This window comes from Perca fluviatilis, chromosome 4 (assembly GCF_010015445.1).
Source record: "Perca fluviatilis chromosome 4, GENO_Pfluv_1.0, whole genome shotgun sequence".
NCBI classification, from domain to species: domain Eukaryota; kingdom Metazoa; phylum Chordata; class Actinopteri; order Perciformes; family Percidae; genus Perca; species Perca fluviatilis.
The window spans coordinates 40,554,627-40,574,660 of NC_053115.1; the positions used below are offsets into that span (position 1 = coordinate 40,554,627).

At 38.8% G+C, this 20,034-nt stretch overlaps 1 protein-coding gene across 1 annotated transcript in view; it reads left to right on the forward strand.

Moving 5' to 3' along the window:
• Positions 1 to 323: 323 nt before the first annotated feature.
• LOC120557127 (V-set and immunoglobulin domain-containing protein 1-like) overlaps positions 324 to 20,034 on the forward strand; it is a 28,756-nt gene continuing 9,045 nt past the window's right edge. The window contains exons 1-2 of the mRNA XM_039797160.1: positions 324 to 327; positions 465 to 488. Of these exons, the coding sequence (XP_039653094.1) occupies positions 324 to 327; positions 465 to 488 (28 nt within the window). The remainder of the gene's footprint in view (positions 328 to 464; positions 489 to 20,034) is intronic.

Genomic DNA, 20,034 nt, shown 5'->3' on the forward strand with positions numbered 1-20,034 from the left:
CCAAACTTAAAACGTATCTGTTTCGTCTGGCCTTTAATACGTAGCAGTGGTGTGACAATTTCATTCTTTTGTTTCTTTTTAACCATTTCTTGATTTTACTGTTTTTTTTTTTTTTTTTTTTTTTTTTTTTGTTTTTTTTTTTTTTTTAAAAATTTTTTAAACTTTTTTTTTTTTTTAAATTTTTTAAAAAAATAAATTTTTTTTTTTTAATTATTTATTTAATTAATTAATTAATTATTATTATTATTATTATTATTATTATTAATTTTAAAATTTTTTTTTTTTTTTCTTAGAAGTTTTTGTTCCACAAGTAAAAAGATAAAATGGGTATAACATATCAGAGGACAAAATTCTGTTCAATAAACAGGAAACTAAGTTCAGGTGTTTTCTCAGTGTTGCCTCTCTACCAAGCTGATGAATGATATTTAATAAGCACTCTAACATCTTTTGTTTTTCTCTTTTAGGTGACGGAGCAGTGCCAACCTCAGGTGAGTCCTGATTTTGATGAATTTACTGATCTCTATGTCAATATGTGTGTGATGTAACTCATCACTGATAAGGAAAGACATTTATACATCAACACATTTTTAGTTTAAAAAGATTTATAAGAGTTTTATTGCTCCAATTTTATAACAACTATGAATTATATTTAATGTCCATTTGTCACTTCTGGGCGATAACCAATACTTTATTAAAGTTAACTGTAGTATAGTCAATCCAGTATATCAGTCAGTGTACCTTTAATGCTACGTTGTCATTGATAAAGGCTTTGTCCCAAACAAGAACTGGCAAGATGGAAGAAACTATTTTTTTTTTTTTTACCATAAGTCATTCACACATACTACCCACATTGTTATGATACAAAGCGGGTTGAAAAGCAGCAAAGTATCTATAATGGCTAAGCCTATCATTTAAGTGCTCATATTATGCTTTTTGGCTTTTCCCCTTTCCTTTATCGTGTTATATATCTTTTTTGTGCACGTTATAGGTTTACAAAGTGAAAAAGCCCGAAGTCCCCCCCAAAGGGACTTACCATCTCCAACAGAAAACACTGTTCACCAACTGCTCCAAACAGCTCTATTGTAGTCCTGCTTTTACTTCAGAGACAGACGTGGTCACTTTGGAACACATGTTATAATGCTTGCCTAGCTGCTAGCATGGCACGCCCTCATACTCTGCTTCTGACTGGCTAGTAGTCCTTACCTAGGTACTGTCAGGGCCCCTCACTTGCTTTGACTGGCTAGTAGTACCTAGGTACGGACCCTCATACTCTGCTTCTGACTGGCTAGTAGTCCTTACCTAGGTACTGTCAGGGCATGCCCTTATACTCTGCTTCTGACTGGCTAGTAGTCCTTACCTAGCTACTGTCAGGGCACGCCCTCATACTCTGCTTCTGACTGGCTAGTAGTCCTTACCTAGGTACTGTCAGGGCACGCCCTCATAGTCTGCTTCTGATTGGCTAGTAGTCCTTACCTAGGTACTGTCAGGGCCCACCCTCATACTCTGCTTCTGACTGGCTAGTAGTCCTTACCTAGGTACTGTCAGGGCATGCCCTTATACTCTGCTTCTGACTGGCTAGTAGTCCTTACCTAGCTACTGTCAGGGCACACCCTCATACTCTGCTTCTGACTGGCTAGTAGTCCTTACCTAGGTACTGTCAGGGCATGCCCTTATACTCTGCTTCTGACTGGCTAGTAGTCCTTACCTAGGTACTGTCAGGGCACGCCCTCATACTAGGGCTGCACGATTATGGCCAAAATGATAATCAAAATGATTTTGATCAATATTGAGATCACGATTAATTATTACGATTATTTGTTGATTTTAACCAAAACAAATTTTATTGTCACATAGGCTAATTATAACTGCTTTTACAGTGCCTTGCGAAAGTATTCGGCCCCCTTGAACGTTTCGACCTTTTGCCACATTTCAGGCCTCAAACATAAAGATATAAAACTGTAATTTTTGTGAAGAATCAACAACAAGTGGGTCCCAATTATGAAGTGGAACGAAATTCATTGGCTATTTCAAACTTTTAACAAATAAAACTGAAAAGTGGGTGCAAAAATTATTCAGCCTTTACTTTCAGTGCAGCAAACTCTCCAGAAGTTCAGTGAGGATCTCTGAATATCCAATGTTGACCTAAATGACTAATGATGATAAATAGAATCCAGCTGTGTGTAATCAAGTCTCCCGTGATAAATGCACCTGCCTGTGATGTCTCAGAGGTCTGTGTAAAGCGAGAGAGCATCATGAAGAACAAGGAACACACCAGGCAGGTCCGAGATACTGTTGGAGAAGTTTAAAGCGGATTTGGATACAAAAAGATTTCCAGCTTTAAACATCCCAAGGAGCACTGTGCAAGCGATAATATTGAAATGCAAGGAGTATCAGACCACTACAAATCTACGAAGACCGCCGTCCCTCTAAACTTTCAGCTCATACAATGAGAAACTGATCAGAGATCAGCCAAGAGGCCCATGATCACTTGGATAACTGCAGAGATCTACAGCTGAGGTGGGAACTCTGTCCATAGGACAACAATCAGTCGTATACTGCACAAATCTGACCGTATGGAAGAGTGGCAAGAAGAAAGCCATTTCTTAAAGATATCCATAAAAGTGTCGTTTAAAGTTTGCCAAAGCCACCTGGGAGACACACCAAACATGTGAAGAAGGTGCTGTGGTCAGATAAACCAAAATCAAACTTTTGGCAACAATGCAAAACGTTATGTTTGGCTAAAAGCAACACAGCTCATCACCTGAACACACCATCCCCACTGTCAAACATGGTGGTGGCAGCATCATGGTCTGCTTTTTCTTCAGCGGCAGGGAAATGGTTAAAATTGATGGAAATATGACCAAATACAGGACCATTCTGAAAACCTGATGGAGTCTGCAAAAGACCTGAACTGGGACGATTTGTCTTCCAACAAACAATGATCCAAAACATAAACAAAATCTACAATGAATGGTTCACAAATAAACATATCCAGGTGTTAGAATGCCAAGTCAAAGTCCAACCTGAACCAATCGAAATCTGTGAAAGAACTAAATTAAAAACCCCCCATCCAACCTCACTGAGCTCGAGCTGTTTTGCAAGGAGGAATGGGCAAAAATGTCAGTCTCTCAATGTGCAAAACTGATAGAGACATACCCCAAGCGACTTACAGCTGTATCGCAGCAAAGGTGCTACAAAGTATAACTTAAGGGGCTGAATAATTTTGCTAATATTTCAGTTTTATTTGTTTAAAAGGTTTGAAATATCCAATAAATTTCGTTCCACTTCATGACTGTGTCCCACTTGTTGTTGATTCTTCACAAAAAATTACAGTTTTATATCTTTATGTTTGAGGCCTGAAATGTGGCAAAAGGTCGAAAAGTTCCTTGGGGCCTAATACTTTCGCAAGGCACTGTACATCCATATTGTGCTACATTCCTCCTTTATTGAAGGATACTGTGAAGGAGTATGCCATTTCAGCTGTTGTGTGACCGCTTTCCATACATGTACATTTGCCGTAAGTTATGTCTGTTAAGCAGCATAATTCCCTCTCTCTCGACTGCATGAATACATTTTACTCTTAAACTAAAATATTCTGCATACAGCATCTAGAAAGACAAACAAAGCAAAACTTTCTTTACTTTTATGTGTTACTAACTTAGTTTAATATTTCACCTGATCCATTATAACTGATTTCTTGTAAGTTTTCTTGCAGTTCGTGATGCTAAAATAATTTCCATGTTTGTATTGTTGATGTTCTTCTCTGATTGGACGCAGCTACAGATGAAGCTATATAGAAGTTACTTATTATTTAGTTAGACTTCTAACAAAGTAAAAGATTTATAAACAGCTGTTACAACCTGATGATCAACATGAAAACACCTCATGAGGGTGACTTAGTGACTGAAGTCAAAGAATCAGAGACATTTCTGTTCCACAAGTGAAAAAATAAAACGGGTGTAACACATTAATGTAACAGTGTTTCTACCAAAATATACTGAGGCTCTGAAGTGTGTATGAGCTGTAATCAGATTAATTACAGAGTGATTTATTAATTGTTGTTGCAAACTGCTGTATTTCAGCGGAGTCACATGAATCACACAAACTGAATAATGACACTCAAAGATGTAGATAATTGTATTATTTTATTTCTAACTAGAAACTGATCTCAAATTAAAAACAGGGACCAAACTGTACCTCTAAATATCTACAGTGATGGTTCCTGGTAATAATTTGATACCATGGAGGTAAATAAAGTTTTTACTGGACAAAGTAAACTTGTTATTAGGACTCGTTGCTCTGCAGTGAAGGTCCCAGATGATAAACATGTTCTTTACACTTCATTCACTGCAGCAGAGTGTTGGTTCATTAAAAGAAGAACTAACTGAAAACACAGCATTAGGTTTTAGACTCAAGGTGAACATGAAGATGGAAACAACAGTTAAACTTTCCTCATTCTGGTTTCTAACTCTGGTCAGGAATCCTCCACCAGGAGTTCACTAATGTTCACCACTCACATTCACTAACATTTGGCTTGTTGTTGTTATTAAATAGCTTTATGGTGTGATTTAGATTGTGGATAGGGCGTAAAATAGGCCTGCACGATATTGGAAAAAGCTGACGTGATATTTTTTTTCACGCGATATATATTGCGATATGAAAAAAGACTAATTTGTACAAGATGACATAAATAGCCCTATTTGGAAATAATAAATAATTTTCAACTACTGGGGTGATTTTATTTTATTTTTTTTTTTTAGGGGAGTGCATCTGCATAGAAAATAAAAAAAAAGGAACTTTTCTTATGTGAAACATTTTTTGTTGAGCTTTAATGCTTTAAAAACACCAAAACAAGTAATCGCTGTGACTATTCTTCTGAAGTGATCTTGGAGAGGGAAATTGGTTATAAATACACTGTTTGACATTTCGCCATTGTGTTCATTAGGGCTGTGCTCAACTGAATAAATTCTTAGTCAACTAACACTCATTCAATTGAATCGACTAATCGATTAGTTGATTTAATCGACAGATCTGTAAATCTGAGTTTCTCCACAAAGAGTCATGCAAAAACAACACTTTAATTCTTGTTTTTACCAGAGATGTGCTCGTACGTTTCTTGGAAATAAGTCATTCAGCATGAAAAGAGCATAAAACTAAGACTAATCGACTAAAGAAATCTAAGTTGACTAAGACCAAAACGACCGATTAGTCGACTAATCGACTAAGAGGGAGCAGCCCTAGTGTTCATATGTTTCCAGAGTTGCGGCTCAGAACCGTAACGTTAGTTGGGACGGACGCCTTGTATCTGTTGGCTAACTATATTAGCTTTAGCCTGGCTGGTAGCAGCTTTCTGTGGTGAAAAATGGCCGGGAGACGTCATGATTACATTGCATTAATCAAGTGATCTATTTCGTTTTTGCAGCAAACATTAAACACTGACTACAGTATGTTCTACCCATGGAAAAGTATGTGCATCACTATGTCAGCTGCTGCTTACGGTACATTTCTACACACAGCCTCACTTCCCATAACAAACCCCGTCGGACTAATGTTACATCACATACACACGCTGCCCACATGGCTGCCTGTCTTAAAGGGAAAGGCTCGGCCGGTAACAATCATGTAAAAGGAGAACGGTGAAAGTTTACTTTTCTATCAAGCAGCTAAAAAGTTTTAGCGTTTTTTTAGTCTATTTCTGTTCCTAATTTTTCACTTCTTCTTAAACACACCCTCGCTCCCCACTGCTGCAGCCTAAGCGCAATACCCACATTCAGTTGAATGGGAGGACTAGCATTATCTCCACAATGTCTGATTTGGATATTGGCTATTATAGTGCAGCTCAAGTACAGCTGCACTCGGCACCTCAACCGCGCCGAACGACGCTTTTTTCCCCCAATAACTTTATTTGAAGTGTTTTTCTGCAAGTCTTTTTGGCTGAAATCTGTGAGGCTAAAATGAACCGAACAATATATACATGCTCTGAACTGTGACTAGCGGTTCCATGGTTCCATCCCTATACACTGTTATAGAAAAAAAAAAAGAACTAGTCAAATATTCATATTGAACAGCCAAATCTGATTAGACTAACAACATTCTGAGTCGATTACAGTTGTGAACGATTACATGTACAATGAGGAAAATCAGTATTTCAACACCCTGCTATTTTGCAAGTTCTCCCACTTGGAAATCATGGAGGGGTCTGAAATTGTCATCGTAGGTGCATGTCCACTGTGAGAGATACAGCTGCAAATAAATATTTGAACACCTGTCTATCAGCTAGAATTCTGACCCTCAAAGACCTGTTAGTCTGCCTTTAAAATGTCCACCTCCACAATTAGCACTGTTTGAGGTCGTTAGCTGCATAAAGACACCTGTCCACCCCATACAATCAGTAAGAATCCAACTACTAACAAGGCCAAGACCAAAGAGCTGTCCAAAGACACTAGAGACAAAATTGTACACCTCCACAAGGCTGGAAAGGGCTACGGGGAAATTGCCAAGCAGCTTGGTGAAAAAAGGTCCACTGTTGGAGCAATCATTAGAAAATGGAAGAAGCTAAACATGACTGTCAATCTCCCTCGGACTGGGGCTCCATGCAAGATCTCACCTCGCGGGGTCTCAATCATCCTAAGAAAGGTGAGAAATCAGCCCAGGACTATACGGGAGGAGCTGGTCAATGACCTGAAAAGAGCTGGGACCACCGTTTCCAAGGTTACTGTTGGTAATATACTAAGACGTCATGGTTTGAAATCATGCATGGCACGGAAGGTTCCCCTGCTTAAACCAGCACATGTCAAGGCCTGTCTTAAGTTTGCCAATGACCATTTGGATGATCCAGAGGAGTCATGGGAGAAAGTCATGTGGTCAGATGAGACCAAAATAGAACTTTTTGGTCATAATTCCACTAACCGTGTTTGGAGGAAGAAGAATGATGAGTACCATCCCAAGAACACCATCCCTACTGTGAAGCATGGGGGTGGTAGCATCATGCTTTGGGGGTGTTTATCTGCACATGGGACAGGGCGACTGCACTGTATTAAGGAGAGGATGACCGGGGCCATGTATTGCGAGATTTTGGGGAATAACCTCCTTCCCTCAGTTAGAGCATTGAAGATGGGTCGAGGCTGGGTCTTCCAACATGACAATGACCCGAAGCACACAGCCAGGATAACCAAGGAGGGGCTCTGTAAGAAGCATATCAAGGTTCTGGCGTGGCCTAGCCAGTCTCCAGACCTAAACCCTGTAGAGAATCTTTGGAGGGAGCTCAAACTCCGTGTTTCTCAGCGACAGCCCAGAAACCTGACTGATCTAGAGAAGATCTGTTTGGAGGAGTGGGCCAAAATCCCTCCTGCAGTGTGTGCAAACCTGGTGAAAAACTACAGGAAACGTTTGACCTCTGTAATTGCAAACAAAGGCTACTGTACCAAATATTAACATTGATTTTCTCAGGTGTTCAAATACTTATTTGCAGCTGTATCATACAAATAAATAGTTAAAAAATCATACATTGTGATTTCTGGATTTTTATTTTTTTTTAGATTATGTCTCTCACAGTGGACATGCACCTACGATGACAATTTCAGACCCCTCCATGATTTCTAAGTGGGAGAACTTGCAAAATAGCAGGGTGTTCAAATACTTATTTTCCTCACTGTATACTTGTGCGCTAGTGTGTCTTCATCAATCTGCAATTACACCATCAAACGTTGGATTTGATCTCCCTGTGCTTTACGCTGAGTTTTCACAGGCAGCTTCAATAACAGAAGAACGGAGCAGTTCAGTTCATTTTGAATTCAGTTGACTCAAATCAACTTTGGTGAACGTTAGCGGAGTTTTAGTTGAAAAAAGCTCCCTGTGAAACCCCCCAGGACCTATACACATGCATTCATGGAGAGGAAGTGTCAGAGCAAAGGAGTTGCCCATGGACATGTACCCCAAGCAGTTGGGGGTCCGGTGCCTTGTTTAGGAGGTGAACTGGCTCCTCTCGAGATACCAGTCCACGCTCTGTACTTGGTCCATACGGGGACTTGAACCAGCGACCCTCCTACGCCAAGTCTCCACAGACTGAGCTACTGTCTCTCAAAGATAAAGATCACATTAAGCTTCACATAAAGTGCTGGACAGATCTTTAAACTGCATTTGAACTACACTGTTAAATCTGAGACTGGCTTCTTTTTCTCCATCACATTTAGAATTCTGTTCACTCAACAGGAAACTAAGTTCAGGTGTTTTTCTCAGTGGTGCCTCTCTGCCAAGATGATGATTAATATTTGACAAGCACTCTAACATATTTTGTTTTTTTTCTTTTAGGTGAAGGAGCAGAGAAAACCTCAGGTGAGTCCTGATTTTGATCCCGTCACTGATCTCTACATCAACAAGGATGTGATGTAACTCTTTCCCAGCTAACAATTTTTGGTTCCCAGAACGTTCTGGGAACGTTCGTTTTTGGTTGCACGAACGTTCCCTGAAGGTTAGGTTTGGGTTGTGTTTTGGTTATTATGGAAAGTTGGTTGAACGTTCTGGGAACGTTCGTTTTTGGTTACAGAACGTTGCAACCTTTAGAGAACGTTCCCCTAACGTTGCAACCTTTAGAGAACGTTCCCCTAACGTTGTAACCTTTATAGAACGTTCCCCTAACGTTCCACTAACGTTACAACCTTTAGATAACGTTCCCCCACCGTTGCAACCTTTATGGAACGTTCCTCTAACGTTATTTTTTACAATCCCATAACCTTTAAAAAACTAACAACCATGGTACCAAAAATAAAAAAACATTTTTATATAAGAATCCGTTTTATTTGCCATATAGACATACTGCACAAGAGAGACAACATACATATAGGCACATTAACACAATATATTGTATAAATGTAGAATGCAAATCTGCCCTACAAAGGAAAAACATGTTTGGGCAAAATGAGTTAATGTCACTTTTGGGGTATTTGAGACCTCCTTTATCATGTGAATAAATATCGGTGAGTCAATTTGATTGTTTTAACAAGAAAATAAAGACAACCGTAACATCCAAAACCATACGAGAAACCACAGCAGAACGCCTAACAGCTGTGATCCTGCACGCTGAGAGTGTTCGGACTTTGTTTAGCCAGGCATCAAGAGAGAGGTTACTGTACCGCCGTGATCTTACTGTACTCTAGGCTCGTCATAGCCTACTTTGCCGCTTTTAATTGTCCACGTAACATACACATGACATATCAAATAAAGTGATGATTCCTATTCTGTCAGTGACAGCCCGGAGCTAGCTACATTGCTAGCTACAGCGCTAACGTTGATGCTGACACACCTCACTTGGCGGAGCCTCACATCAGACGCTGAAAACCAATTATTAAATACACAGCTGGCATCCTACCTTTCCATGCAATCCGATATAATCCATAGCAATGCACGTCATCTGCTGTATCCACAACAATCCATACGTGTTTGAGCTATATTTCCTTCTTGCAGGTGTTCATGTCAAATCTCACACATCCATAAAAGCACTAAGCTAGTTATTGCTAACGTCCGTACAAAGTATGCTAACCTAAATGTTATCTCATAATTAAACAGTAGTAATCCAAGTCGAGCTGGTTGACTGTGCATCTTAAGCAGTTTGGTGGCCCTTAGTGTTAAACATATTAAACAATAAATATACCTTTGTATTCAATTATAATTAAATTATCTTTATTGAGAAAATACTTCTTGTATTTTTTCATACTGTACTGCAAAGTTACTTATCTGTCATACTGTTAAACTGTGTTAGTGTTGCCACACTATCCGGACATTATAGCAGTAAATAGGAACAAGCAAAGGTTTTCTATTTTCTATTTCTATAATTTAAAACAAATACCATGATGACTCGACCTTGGTTAGGTGTTCTTATAATGGATGCAAGTATGGTGAACAGCAAGCAAATATTGATTATATGTCAGTTACTGCCTTTTGCCTTTGCATGACTCTTTGTTTTTGGCACATGATACAAAGGAAGAGTACAGGAACTGCCAAACAAGGGTCAAAGGTCAATTTTGAGCTCAAGCTTTTTACGCCAAACATTTCTTAATTATAGCAACTAGTTGTCAAATTTTTGGGAGTTTTACCTATAATACTTTTGTCTGGACAAAACAGAAACTTTAAAGTCATTTTCCAGTTTCACACTAGCAAGTTAAGGTCTTTTGCCTTTGCAGGGCAGAAATGTAGTGTGCAAGATGCATATTGGAATGATAAAGTATGTAATGTGTAGGTGAATGGCCAAAGTGGGGATGACCCCACTTATCAGCAGTTCAGGAGAGTGATGGCAGAGGGAAAGAAGCTGTTCTTGTGTCTGGTTTTTTGTGTACAGGGATCTGTAGCGCCCGCCAGAGGGGAGGAGGCAGGAGGATGGCAGCAGTGTAGAAGATGGCCAACAGCTCTTGTGGTAGGCCATGCTTCCGCAGTTGCCGTAGGAAGTACATCCTCTGCAGAGCCTTTTTAAGGATGTTGGACTCCCTCTTCAGGTCCTGGGAAATGATGGAGCCCAGAAACTTGAATGAGTCGACCTTTGACACTAGGCTGTTGGATATTGTGAGGGGGAGCACTGGGGGGTCCTCCACGTCTGCTGCAGTCAGCGCGGGGAAGTTTTTCTGAGAGGCCGCTAGAGTAGCAAGAAGAAGCAAAGTTACAAGTCAAATTAAAACCCCTTATCAGCCAAGTTACGCATAATACTGATGTGAACAATAAAACAACACCTGCCTGTTATAACCCTGCAGATTGTCAGGTCCTGGAAGGCCTTTGTCTTGCTACCCTGCAGGCTATACGGTTTTACAACGTCATTGGTTGAAAGGTTGTCAGAAAAAGTTGCTGTAAAACAAATATAGAATTACAAATTACACATGTAGAACAAAGTGGAGAGCTTGTACAATCTCATTTTGTAAGAGAAGTCAGTTCAGTTATAATGATATTTTAATTTATGCAATTATATAGTGTTATCTTAGGGCAGGGTAGGGCCACTTAATTACCATTTTGTTCCTCCTCTCCTGTTGAACTCCTGCAGCTCGATGACTGTTGAGCAGGGCGACAGCAACACGTCATCGACTGGAGCAGAGGGAGGTGACTGGGAGCTCCTTAAGAGCATGAGCAGCTCATCCATCTTTTCCTCAAATGTGTCCATCCGCTGTGCCATGCGGGTAATGCGAGGTCCTCATGGCTATGGAATAATTAATGGTTTTAGTTGTTATACATTATAACAGTCACGTGATATGCACCAGGTTGAATTTCAGTAGTTCCATGGTAGGAAATATGACTGGTTTCTTAAATGCATGCATAAATGTTAACTTACGCTCTGTCCTGAAATGCTTTCTTGCTTGTGGAATGGATTCATCTGAAATAAAAGACCATACAATTTGTACTGATTGCAAAAAGAATATATGAAGTGTAAATAATGTAGTCTGTACTTAAGGTCTTACCATGATTATCTAAATAAACGATGGATGTATTTAGACAACCAAGGAGGTGTAATCATTATGTTATGCTAGGTTAGCCTGCAGTTTTGTGAACAGAGCTTCTGTTAATATATCCATGGCTTTATCTCTCATCCACGTTACAGGCTTTACAGCATACAGCCTCGGATGTATCGTAAGATAAGTGTTTAAAACTAAACCCACATCGGCTCTTAGGGACATGTAAGATATTACGTTAACGTTAGGTAGCTACCTAGCTAGTTAACTAACTCCATTGTTTAGCTTGATAGCCCCGGCAGTTTTGGGAAACGCTAATGATTTTAAATCCATGTAACATCCCTCAGATGTATCCTAAGATAATACGAGCAATTGCCACAAAACGCAGATTTGATTCAACTCTTGCTGTTGCAACAAATGGTCCGCCATCGCCGTATAGTTAATTTATTGTAGAAATGTATTAAAACAACAAAAAGGAAGATTAAACAAAGAATCTAAAAAACATGAGTGAAATGATTTCACACACATGATTAGCACATACACAGCGAGGTACGTAATGATCAACATACACAACTACACCACACACACACATCCCTGCACACACACACCAAATTGGCTGCAACACACCGCCTAATTTTACGTAAATAACACAACAATCACAAATAATAATGGACAATGACAAACAATCAATAATGTATATCAAGTGCAATAATGCATGTCAAGTAAATACATGGAAAAGTAACCAATGTGAACACATTACAAAATAATAGCCTCCAGCAGAAACAGATTTGTGACGTCTCACAATATGTACATTTGGTCAACTTAAGACCTAACTGCTGTCTGGAGTCTGCAACACCCCTAAAGGATCCACGAGGGGCAGTGAGCCCCACAAAACAAGTCCCCTGCACAAAGTCCTCTTTCCTTTGACCACCGCTGGGTTCTAAGGTATGTACCCGACCCATCTGTGCCAGAAAAGATAGCAAGAAACTGAACTTGCCTCCATCCCGTCTGGTGTACAGATCACTTGTGTCAAAACGTCCTGGTGGTAGCGCAGGTTTGCCTTTTAACAAAATAAGTGATTAGGACCAATGAACTGTGTGAGTGACTATAAGCTCACCTACAAAAGAGATGCAGCCTGAGTTTGCTGATGAGTACTGACAGACCTCCTGACCATACGAATGATTCTCCCCATACTCCCTGATGTGAAGCACTAGGGGTGTTGAAGCTCCATTTTATTCCAGATTGAAGTACGTTTTGAATTTGCTTGTGGTTCAGAGCAGATAAAGCTTGTCCAGTTCGTCTGCTCCAACAAAGTTGGTTGCTTATCAGACGTGATATGTGACACTTGGCCTCTCTTGAAATGAATCGGCGCAGTGCATGGATGCAAGAACTGGTGTCCAATGAGTATGCACTTCCAAATGCACTGCCCTGCTGGCCATACAAGTAAAGATAACTCCATATCTTTTGATAACGGCACGGACTGCCTTCACCTCAAAAGACCAAAATAATCGACACCCACATTTGTAAAAGGTGGAAGATCTGGTTGGAGTCTTTCCTTTGGTAAATCTGCCATCTTTGTTCACCCAGCTCCCCCATAGCAAATAACACAGAAGAGAGGATCGGCAATAACTGGTGATCAATACGTTGGCGAAGCTGAAAGAGATGATTTCACAAGATTGCTATGAATGTGGCCAAAATGAGAGTGGAGAGTGTATTTTTAGCAAGAATACTGGTGTCATATCAATTGCCGCTACTGTCTCCCACCCAAAACCAAGGTAAATCTCTACTTTCTCCATCACAAATTAAACTGATTTGGATACTGAATAACCAGGTTAATATCAATGCTAATCTACACCAATGTGTTTGAAGCTTTGCATTTTCCTTTTTTCTGTCAATTATTAAATACACACACACGCTTGTATTTCCTTCTTTTTACACACACCAACCCTTTCCACTAAAACTTCTCACATACAGGTTGTAATGTGTTGTAGTGATTTGATATTATAGTATTCACAATACAGTCTTTCTCACAACGAAAGGAGGTCCACAATATTCACCATCTGAAAGAAACGGTGAATCTGCAATGTATCCCTTCAAACCACGGCCTCTGTTGTGTAACCCTGGGAGAGTAATGAAATTTGACACAAAGGTGTGAAACTGAATTAAGTAACCACACACAAACAATACACTTGATTGTACTTTACTGGAGCAACTCTGCTCCCAAATGGTAGAGAAATGAAACTGTGCCACTCACTCAGAGAGTGATTAGTTGACACCTAATAAATTTGTTATACATTATGAAGGCACTTTTGCAGCATCAACTAGGGTAAGGTAAAAGGTGCCAAACCAAGGACGTATACTGAGCTCACAACAGACAAGATGCCTCTTCTGTAAATATTTCTTACTGCCATTTGAACTGAAAGTGTCGGTTTCTGCACACCATTGCAGCCCAATGTTCACAGGAGATTGTCATAGAACAAAAATTGACGGCAAAAGTATATAAATTTATCCAATGACGAACATGAGCCCAACGTTCTTTCAGTCAAACACCACTCTCAAGGTTCCTTTTAGGATGGTGACATGGTGGGATGTACCAGATTTTTTCTTCAATTGGTGTTCTGGACTCTGAAGTTTATACGTCAGGAAATAACATATTCCTCCTTAAATGTTATTAATACAAACTGCTACAACATAAATGACACATATCTCTATAAGATTGTTAAATACTGTATATTTAAAAACTCTGATTGAAAGGTTTGACCAGCAGTATGTAAAGTTATGTTGGTGCAGTCAATACTGATATTGACAAATTTTTGTGTACCACTTCAACTGGAAAATCACACAAAATACACACAAGGTGAGATTAACTCTCTGTCGTGGATTTGTCAACACAACTTCGTAACAAAGTAGGTGTTACCATTAGATATCCCACTGAGATAACATCTGTCAACAAACATACTAACAGATTTTGGCACTCCTTTTTGACCTTAGTCCCTCATGAGTCGAAAGAAAGTGAGTGGAGGATCTAAAAATGATATGTGGTTAGCATTTTGCTGCCTTTCTTAATTAATCTGTACAGAACAATGCCAAGACGCTGGCCGCCCTATATGGCCACATGTCTTGGGAGAACCTGACGTTCCTGAAATGCTGTGGTATTTTCTCTCTTGAATGAATGTGAAGATGGTGGGGTGTTTTAAATTACACACTTTGCAAGACAGACCTATGACAGTTGCATGTGCCAACAGATAAACACCCAAAACAAACACTTTCCCTCAAGAAGCATTTTGCACTGTGTAACTTCTTCTCCATTTTGGGCACACTAATTTGTGACCCCTTCACACAGCAGCAAAACCCTTGTTGGTTACAGGTAGCCTTCATTTGAGTCCACGGGTTGCATTGACAGCTGCCACAGAAGTAGCGAAACTGCTCTTCCAAGCATCCGTAAACAACTGTGTAGGAACACAGCAAGACCGCGAAAGCAACGGACGCCCGCTCAAACATACATGACCTGCCAACAAACCACCCATACCAGCCCTGCGTTTCAAACGTTCTTTAGTATCCTGTGACAACCAGTCCTCCAAAATAACCTATGTTAGACATATAAATACAACCAAACTGGTAAGATATAGGTTGGACAGCAGAGATACATTATATGAGGCAACATGTTAAGCAACACTTGATGTTTGTGTATTATACTAATTGCGGTTCAGAGTAAACCAAAATTGTTTGGGTGTCTCATACCCACATATTGGTGGATACCAATTACAAAAAAACAATCAAACACAGACCACAAACCTGCAGTCTACTAGCAACCTCTGATCTCTCTAATCCATATGTCTTTCAATACTTCAATGGAACAAAAAAGAAACGAACGAGGAGACTGACACCAATTAGATGCTGTCCCTCAGCAAGTGACCACAGTTGTGGCAGGTGCAGTTGAGCAGTGTTAGTGCAGCAGCATCATCATCACTCACACACACACACACACACACACATTGTCTGTCAACAACACTAGTAATTTATGTGATTTGTGAACCCACTTTTGTTGACATTCATCCTCAGTAGTTTGTCAGTATCGAAACTGTTCAATACACAAAGTTTCAAACACACATACTTTGTTTGTACCCAACAATTCTGAAACAGTGCTAACTTCCTTTGTTAGCTTGTGTAGTTTCTTTATCCTGGAATCTTTCGATTTGATATTATTTTTAATTCCAATCTTTGGCCGTTAGTTTGACCAATCTTTTACCACATTCATTTTCCTCACTTTGATTGAAGTGCAGACACATCACTCATTTTGATATTGATTTAGCAGCTCTGCTGACTTTATTAAATTGTAAGGATGGACTGTATCCCTTGTGAGACCAATCCCACACACGTATTGTTTTGTCCTACTATTCTTCTGAAGCTTTAGCGTGTACGCAAGTGTGATCAGCTGGCCGAATGAATGAAGCGGTGCTGTCCTCCTCCTGCAGACAATAGTCTTGCTAAGTTTTTCACAAAATGTAGTAATCTGCACAAAAGCGTTGAGTCACCTTGCTGTTGCAACAAATGAGGTCCGCCATGGCCAGTATAGTAATCCTTTATTGTAGAAATGTATTTAAAACACATACAAAAACGTGCAAGATAAAACGAACAGACGAGATTAAAACCATCACTATCGCACAGCTGAGGTTGAAAAACTGTGTGGCTTCCCAGACTAGATTCTCTCTCTGGCTCACCTGTGATTCCCTTACTACCCTGGCTGATTAGCACATACACACAGGTGCGCAGGTGACGTAATGATCAAACCATTCACACAAACCTACCACCCACACACACACTATCCCTGCACACACACACATCCAAATTGGCTGCAACAAATACCATGGATGTATTAATAGAACACATGGTGAATTACAGCCTCACTGCATTCAGTGAGTCCGACTGAGTTCAGCTCGACTCGCTGTATAATGCTGGCAACCATGTCGGAGCTTTCTTTAAGTTGTTTACCAAAATCTCTCACCTTGTTGTCCAGGTTCCTTATGGTGGTTAAAACATCACCAAGGGAAGGTTCAGTCTCTGTGGCCAACTTTGATGTATCCTCCATACTAGGGCTAGCAGCTTAGCTAGCTGTGAAAGCTAACTTGTTTCCCGCGTTAGCATACGGGCTAGCAGTCTTGAGCGGAGGAAAGTCTTTACTGTTGACAGCCGACAATGTCTTTCTTGGTATCTTCGTCCTACCTTGCGTTATAACACCGTCGGTGAAGTGTAGTCAGCATAGGTTTTAGTCAATGGCAGTATTTCAGTTCGAATTTGGGACCAAGCGAACGGATCTTTTGTCTGTCCTGTTAGCCAGGTGTGTGTACCGGTGTTGTAAACGGAAGTCAGGACAGGACTTGAATCGGTCACCTGAGAGCAGAGGCACTGTCTTCCCCTACTGGCGTGGGGGTGTAACGGTAGGATTTGTACACTGGACTCAGACACTTGTTAGAAATGAAACAAGTGAATTTTCTTAGTTGTGAAAATCGTTCTATTGATAGATTTTTGTTTTGATAGATTGATAGATGTTTTAAGTATTTTCACCTAATACAGGTAAAAAAACGAAATCAAGCACAAAAGTATTGTTTTTAACAAAATTGTTATCAGCCTAAAAATAATTTTATTCTCTTGCTATGTTGTTTATCTTTCTTCGATTTTATAAGACCAATAATTTTTGCGTGAATCTAAATCAAGTGACTGTTAGGCTACTTCAAAAACTTAAATGGAGCTGGTAAAAATAAACATTTTCAAAACCGCACTCAGAACAACCAAAAACAACCAAACAGGAACGTTGTGTGGAGGTAACAGTGCAACCACAGGAGAACGTTTAGGGAATGTTATAACCATGAGGGAACGTTCCCTAAATGTTAGTTTTTGGTTTGGTTCGAACTAACCTTTAGAGAACCAAAAACTAACGTTCCCCAACGTTCCCTAAACGTTCTGTGTTAGTGGGGTTACTGATCATTTTTCAGGTTACTTTATTTGTACCCGTAGGTAGATTTCTACAATAGTAGTTCTGCAGCAAGAGTATGATACACAACTACGAAAACACACCAAGAACTGACACAATACTTACTACTACTCTAATCTAATACAAATAGAATAGACTACTCTAGGTCCCACCAATTAGGACATGAGAGAGCGAGAGAGAGAGAGAGAGAGAGAGAGAGAGAGAGAGAGAGAGAGAGAAAAACATTTAAATAAGCTCTCAAATAAAGTCAAGATAAAAGCAGGTTTACAATCCAATTAAAATGCTTCTATCATATTTGTGCAAATATTGCTACCGCTAGGGCTGCTCGATTATGGAAAAAAATAATAACCACGATTACTTTGGTCAATACTGAAATCACGATTATTTAACACAATTACTCATTAACATTTGGATATAATGGATAGTGTCCAGGGTATAATCTGTTAGTGTCCTTTATCTCACAGAAAGAGTCTTTGGATCAGAATAAAATCAGTTTTACTACTGTGAGTCGGTTCAGCTTTACAGATATCACACATAACGTTACACAGCTAATGAACCGTTCCACAGACATAACACAATGTACCATGGTAAAGTTTTGAACCTATTCATGTCAAACCACTTGTGATGAACTCAGCTAACCCCTACACATTGCACAAAGCTTCTTTTTCAAAAACCCACCAATTTAATTTTTTAAATATTTGTTTAATATAAATAAATGTTTTAAATCTATTATGTGGCCTGACCTTTTGACCTATTCAGGTCAAACCACTTGTGATGAACTCAGCTAAGCCCCCACATTGCACAAAGCTTCTTTTTCAAAAACCCCAAAGAATTTTTTAAATATTTGTTTATGTAAATAAATGCTTTAAATCTATTATGCGGCCTGACCTTTTGACCTATTCAGGTCAAACCACTTATGATGAGAACTACTTACACCACATTGCACAAAGCTTCTTTTTTCAAAAACCCATAATTTAATTTTTTAATATTTTTTTATGTAAAAATGTAATGCTTAAATCTATTATGTGCGCCTGACCTTACGACCTATTCAGGTCAAACCACTTGTGATGAACTCAGCTAAGTCCCTACACATTGCACAAAAGCTTATTTTTTTTTTAAAAGAAACATCCTTTAATTTTTTTGTTTTTATGTTTTTATGTAAAAAATGCTTTAAATCTATTATGCGGCCTGTCCTTTTGACCTATTCAGGTCAAACCACTTGTGATGAACTCAGCTAACCACCCTACATATTGCACAAAGCTTATTTTTTCAAAAAACCCATCCTTTAATTTTATTTATATATATATAAATTTTTTTTATATATATTTTGTTTTGTTTTGTCTTTGTGTAATGTGTAGGATGGTTAGCTGAGTTCATCTCAAGTGGTTTGACATGAATAGGTCAAAAGAGTCAGCCACATAATAGATTTATAAAACAAAATTATATTTAAAAATATTTTAAAAATTAAAGGATGTTTCTTTTGCAAAAGCAGTGCTGTGCAATATGTGTAGGGTGGTTCTAGTTCATCTAAGTGTTATAGAAGTAACCATATAATTTAGATACAAAACAAATTTAAAATAAAGGATGGGTTTTAAAAAAAGCAGCTTTAGTGCAATGTGTAGAAATTGTAGTTCATCACAAGATGTTGGCGAGAATAGGTCAAAAGGTCAGGCACATATATAGATTTATGGCATTTATTTACATAAAAAATATTTAAAAAAATTAAAGGATGGGTTTTAAAAAAAAGCTTTGTTAGTAATATGTCTGAGCTGAGTTCATCACAAGTGTATTACCTGAATAGATAAAGAAACATATCGTTAAAAAAGCATTCTTTACATAAAAAATATAAAAAAATTAAAGGATGGGGTAACTTTAATATGAAGGTTGAATGTGAAGTTCATCACAAAGTGTTTACGTGAATAGGTCAAAAGGGTCAGGCCACATAATAGATTTATGGCATTTATTTTACATAAAAAATATTTAAAAAATTAAAGGATGGGTTTTTTAAAAAAGAAGCTTGTGCAATGTGTAGGGGCTTAGCTGAGTTCATCACAAGTGGTTTGACTGAATAGGTCAAAAGGCAGGCCATTCAAAAATAAAAAAAAGGATTTTAAAAATAAAATGGTCAAAAGGACAGGCCGCATAATAGATTTAAAGCATTTTTTGCATAAAAAATATAAAAATAATTAAAGGATTTTTTTTTTTTAAATAAGCTTTGTGCAATGTGTAGGGTGGTTAGCTGAGTTCATCACAAGTGGTTTGACCTGAATAGGTCAAAAGGACAGGCTGCATAATAGATTTAAAGCATTCTTTTACATAAAAAAATATTAAAAAAATTAAAGGATGGGTTTTTTGAAAAAAGAAGCTTTGTGCAATGTGTAGGGGGGTTAGCTGAGTTCATCACAAGTGGTTTGACATGAATAGGTTGAAAGGGCAAGCTGCATAATAGATTTTTCGAATGTGTCGAATATCCAACGTCCAATATAAAACCAACTTTACCACGGTACACAATGTGCATCTCCCATCACATGTTCACTCACTATGACCACTACTACTGGCATTACTAAACATTGGGCCAAAATATCAACAATAATGTCGCCGTCAGTGGGCTTATTT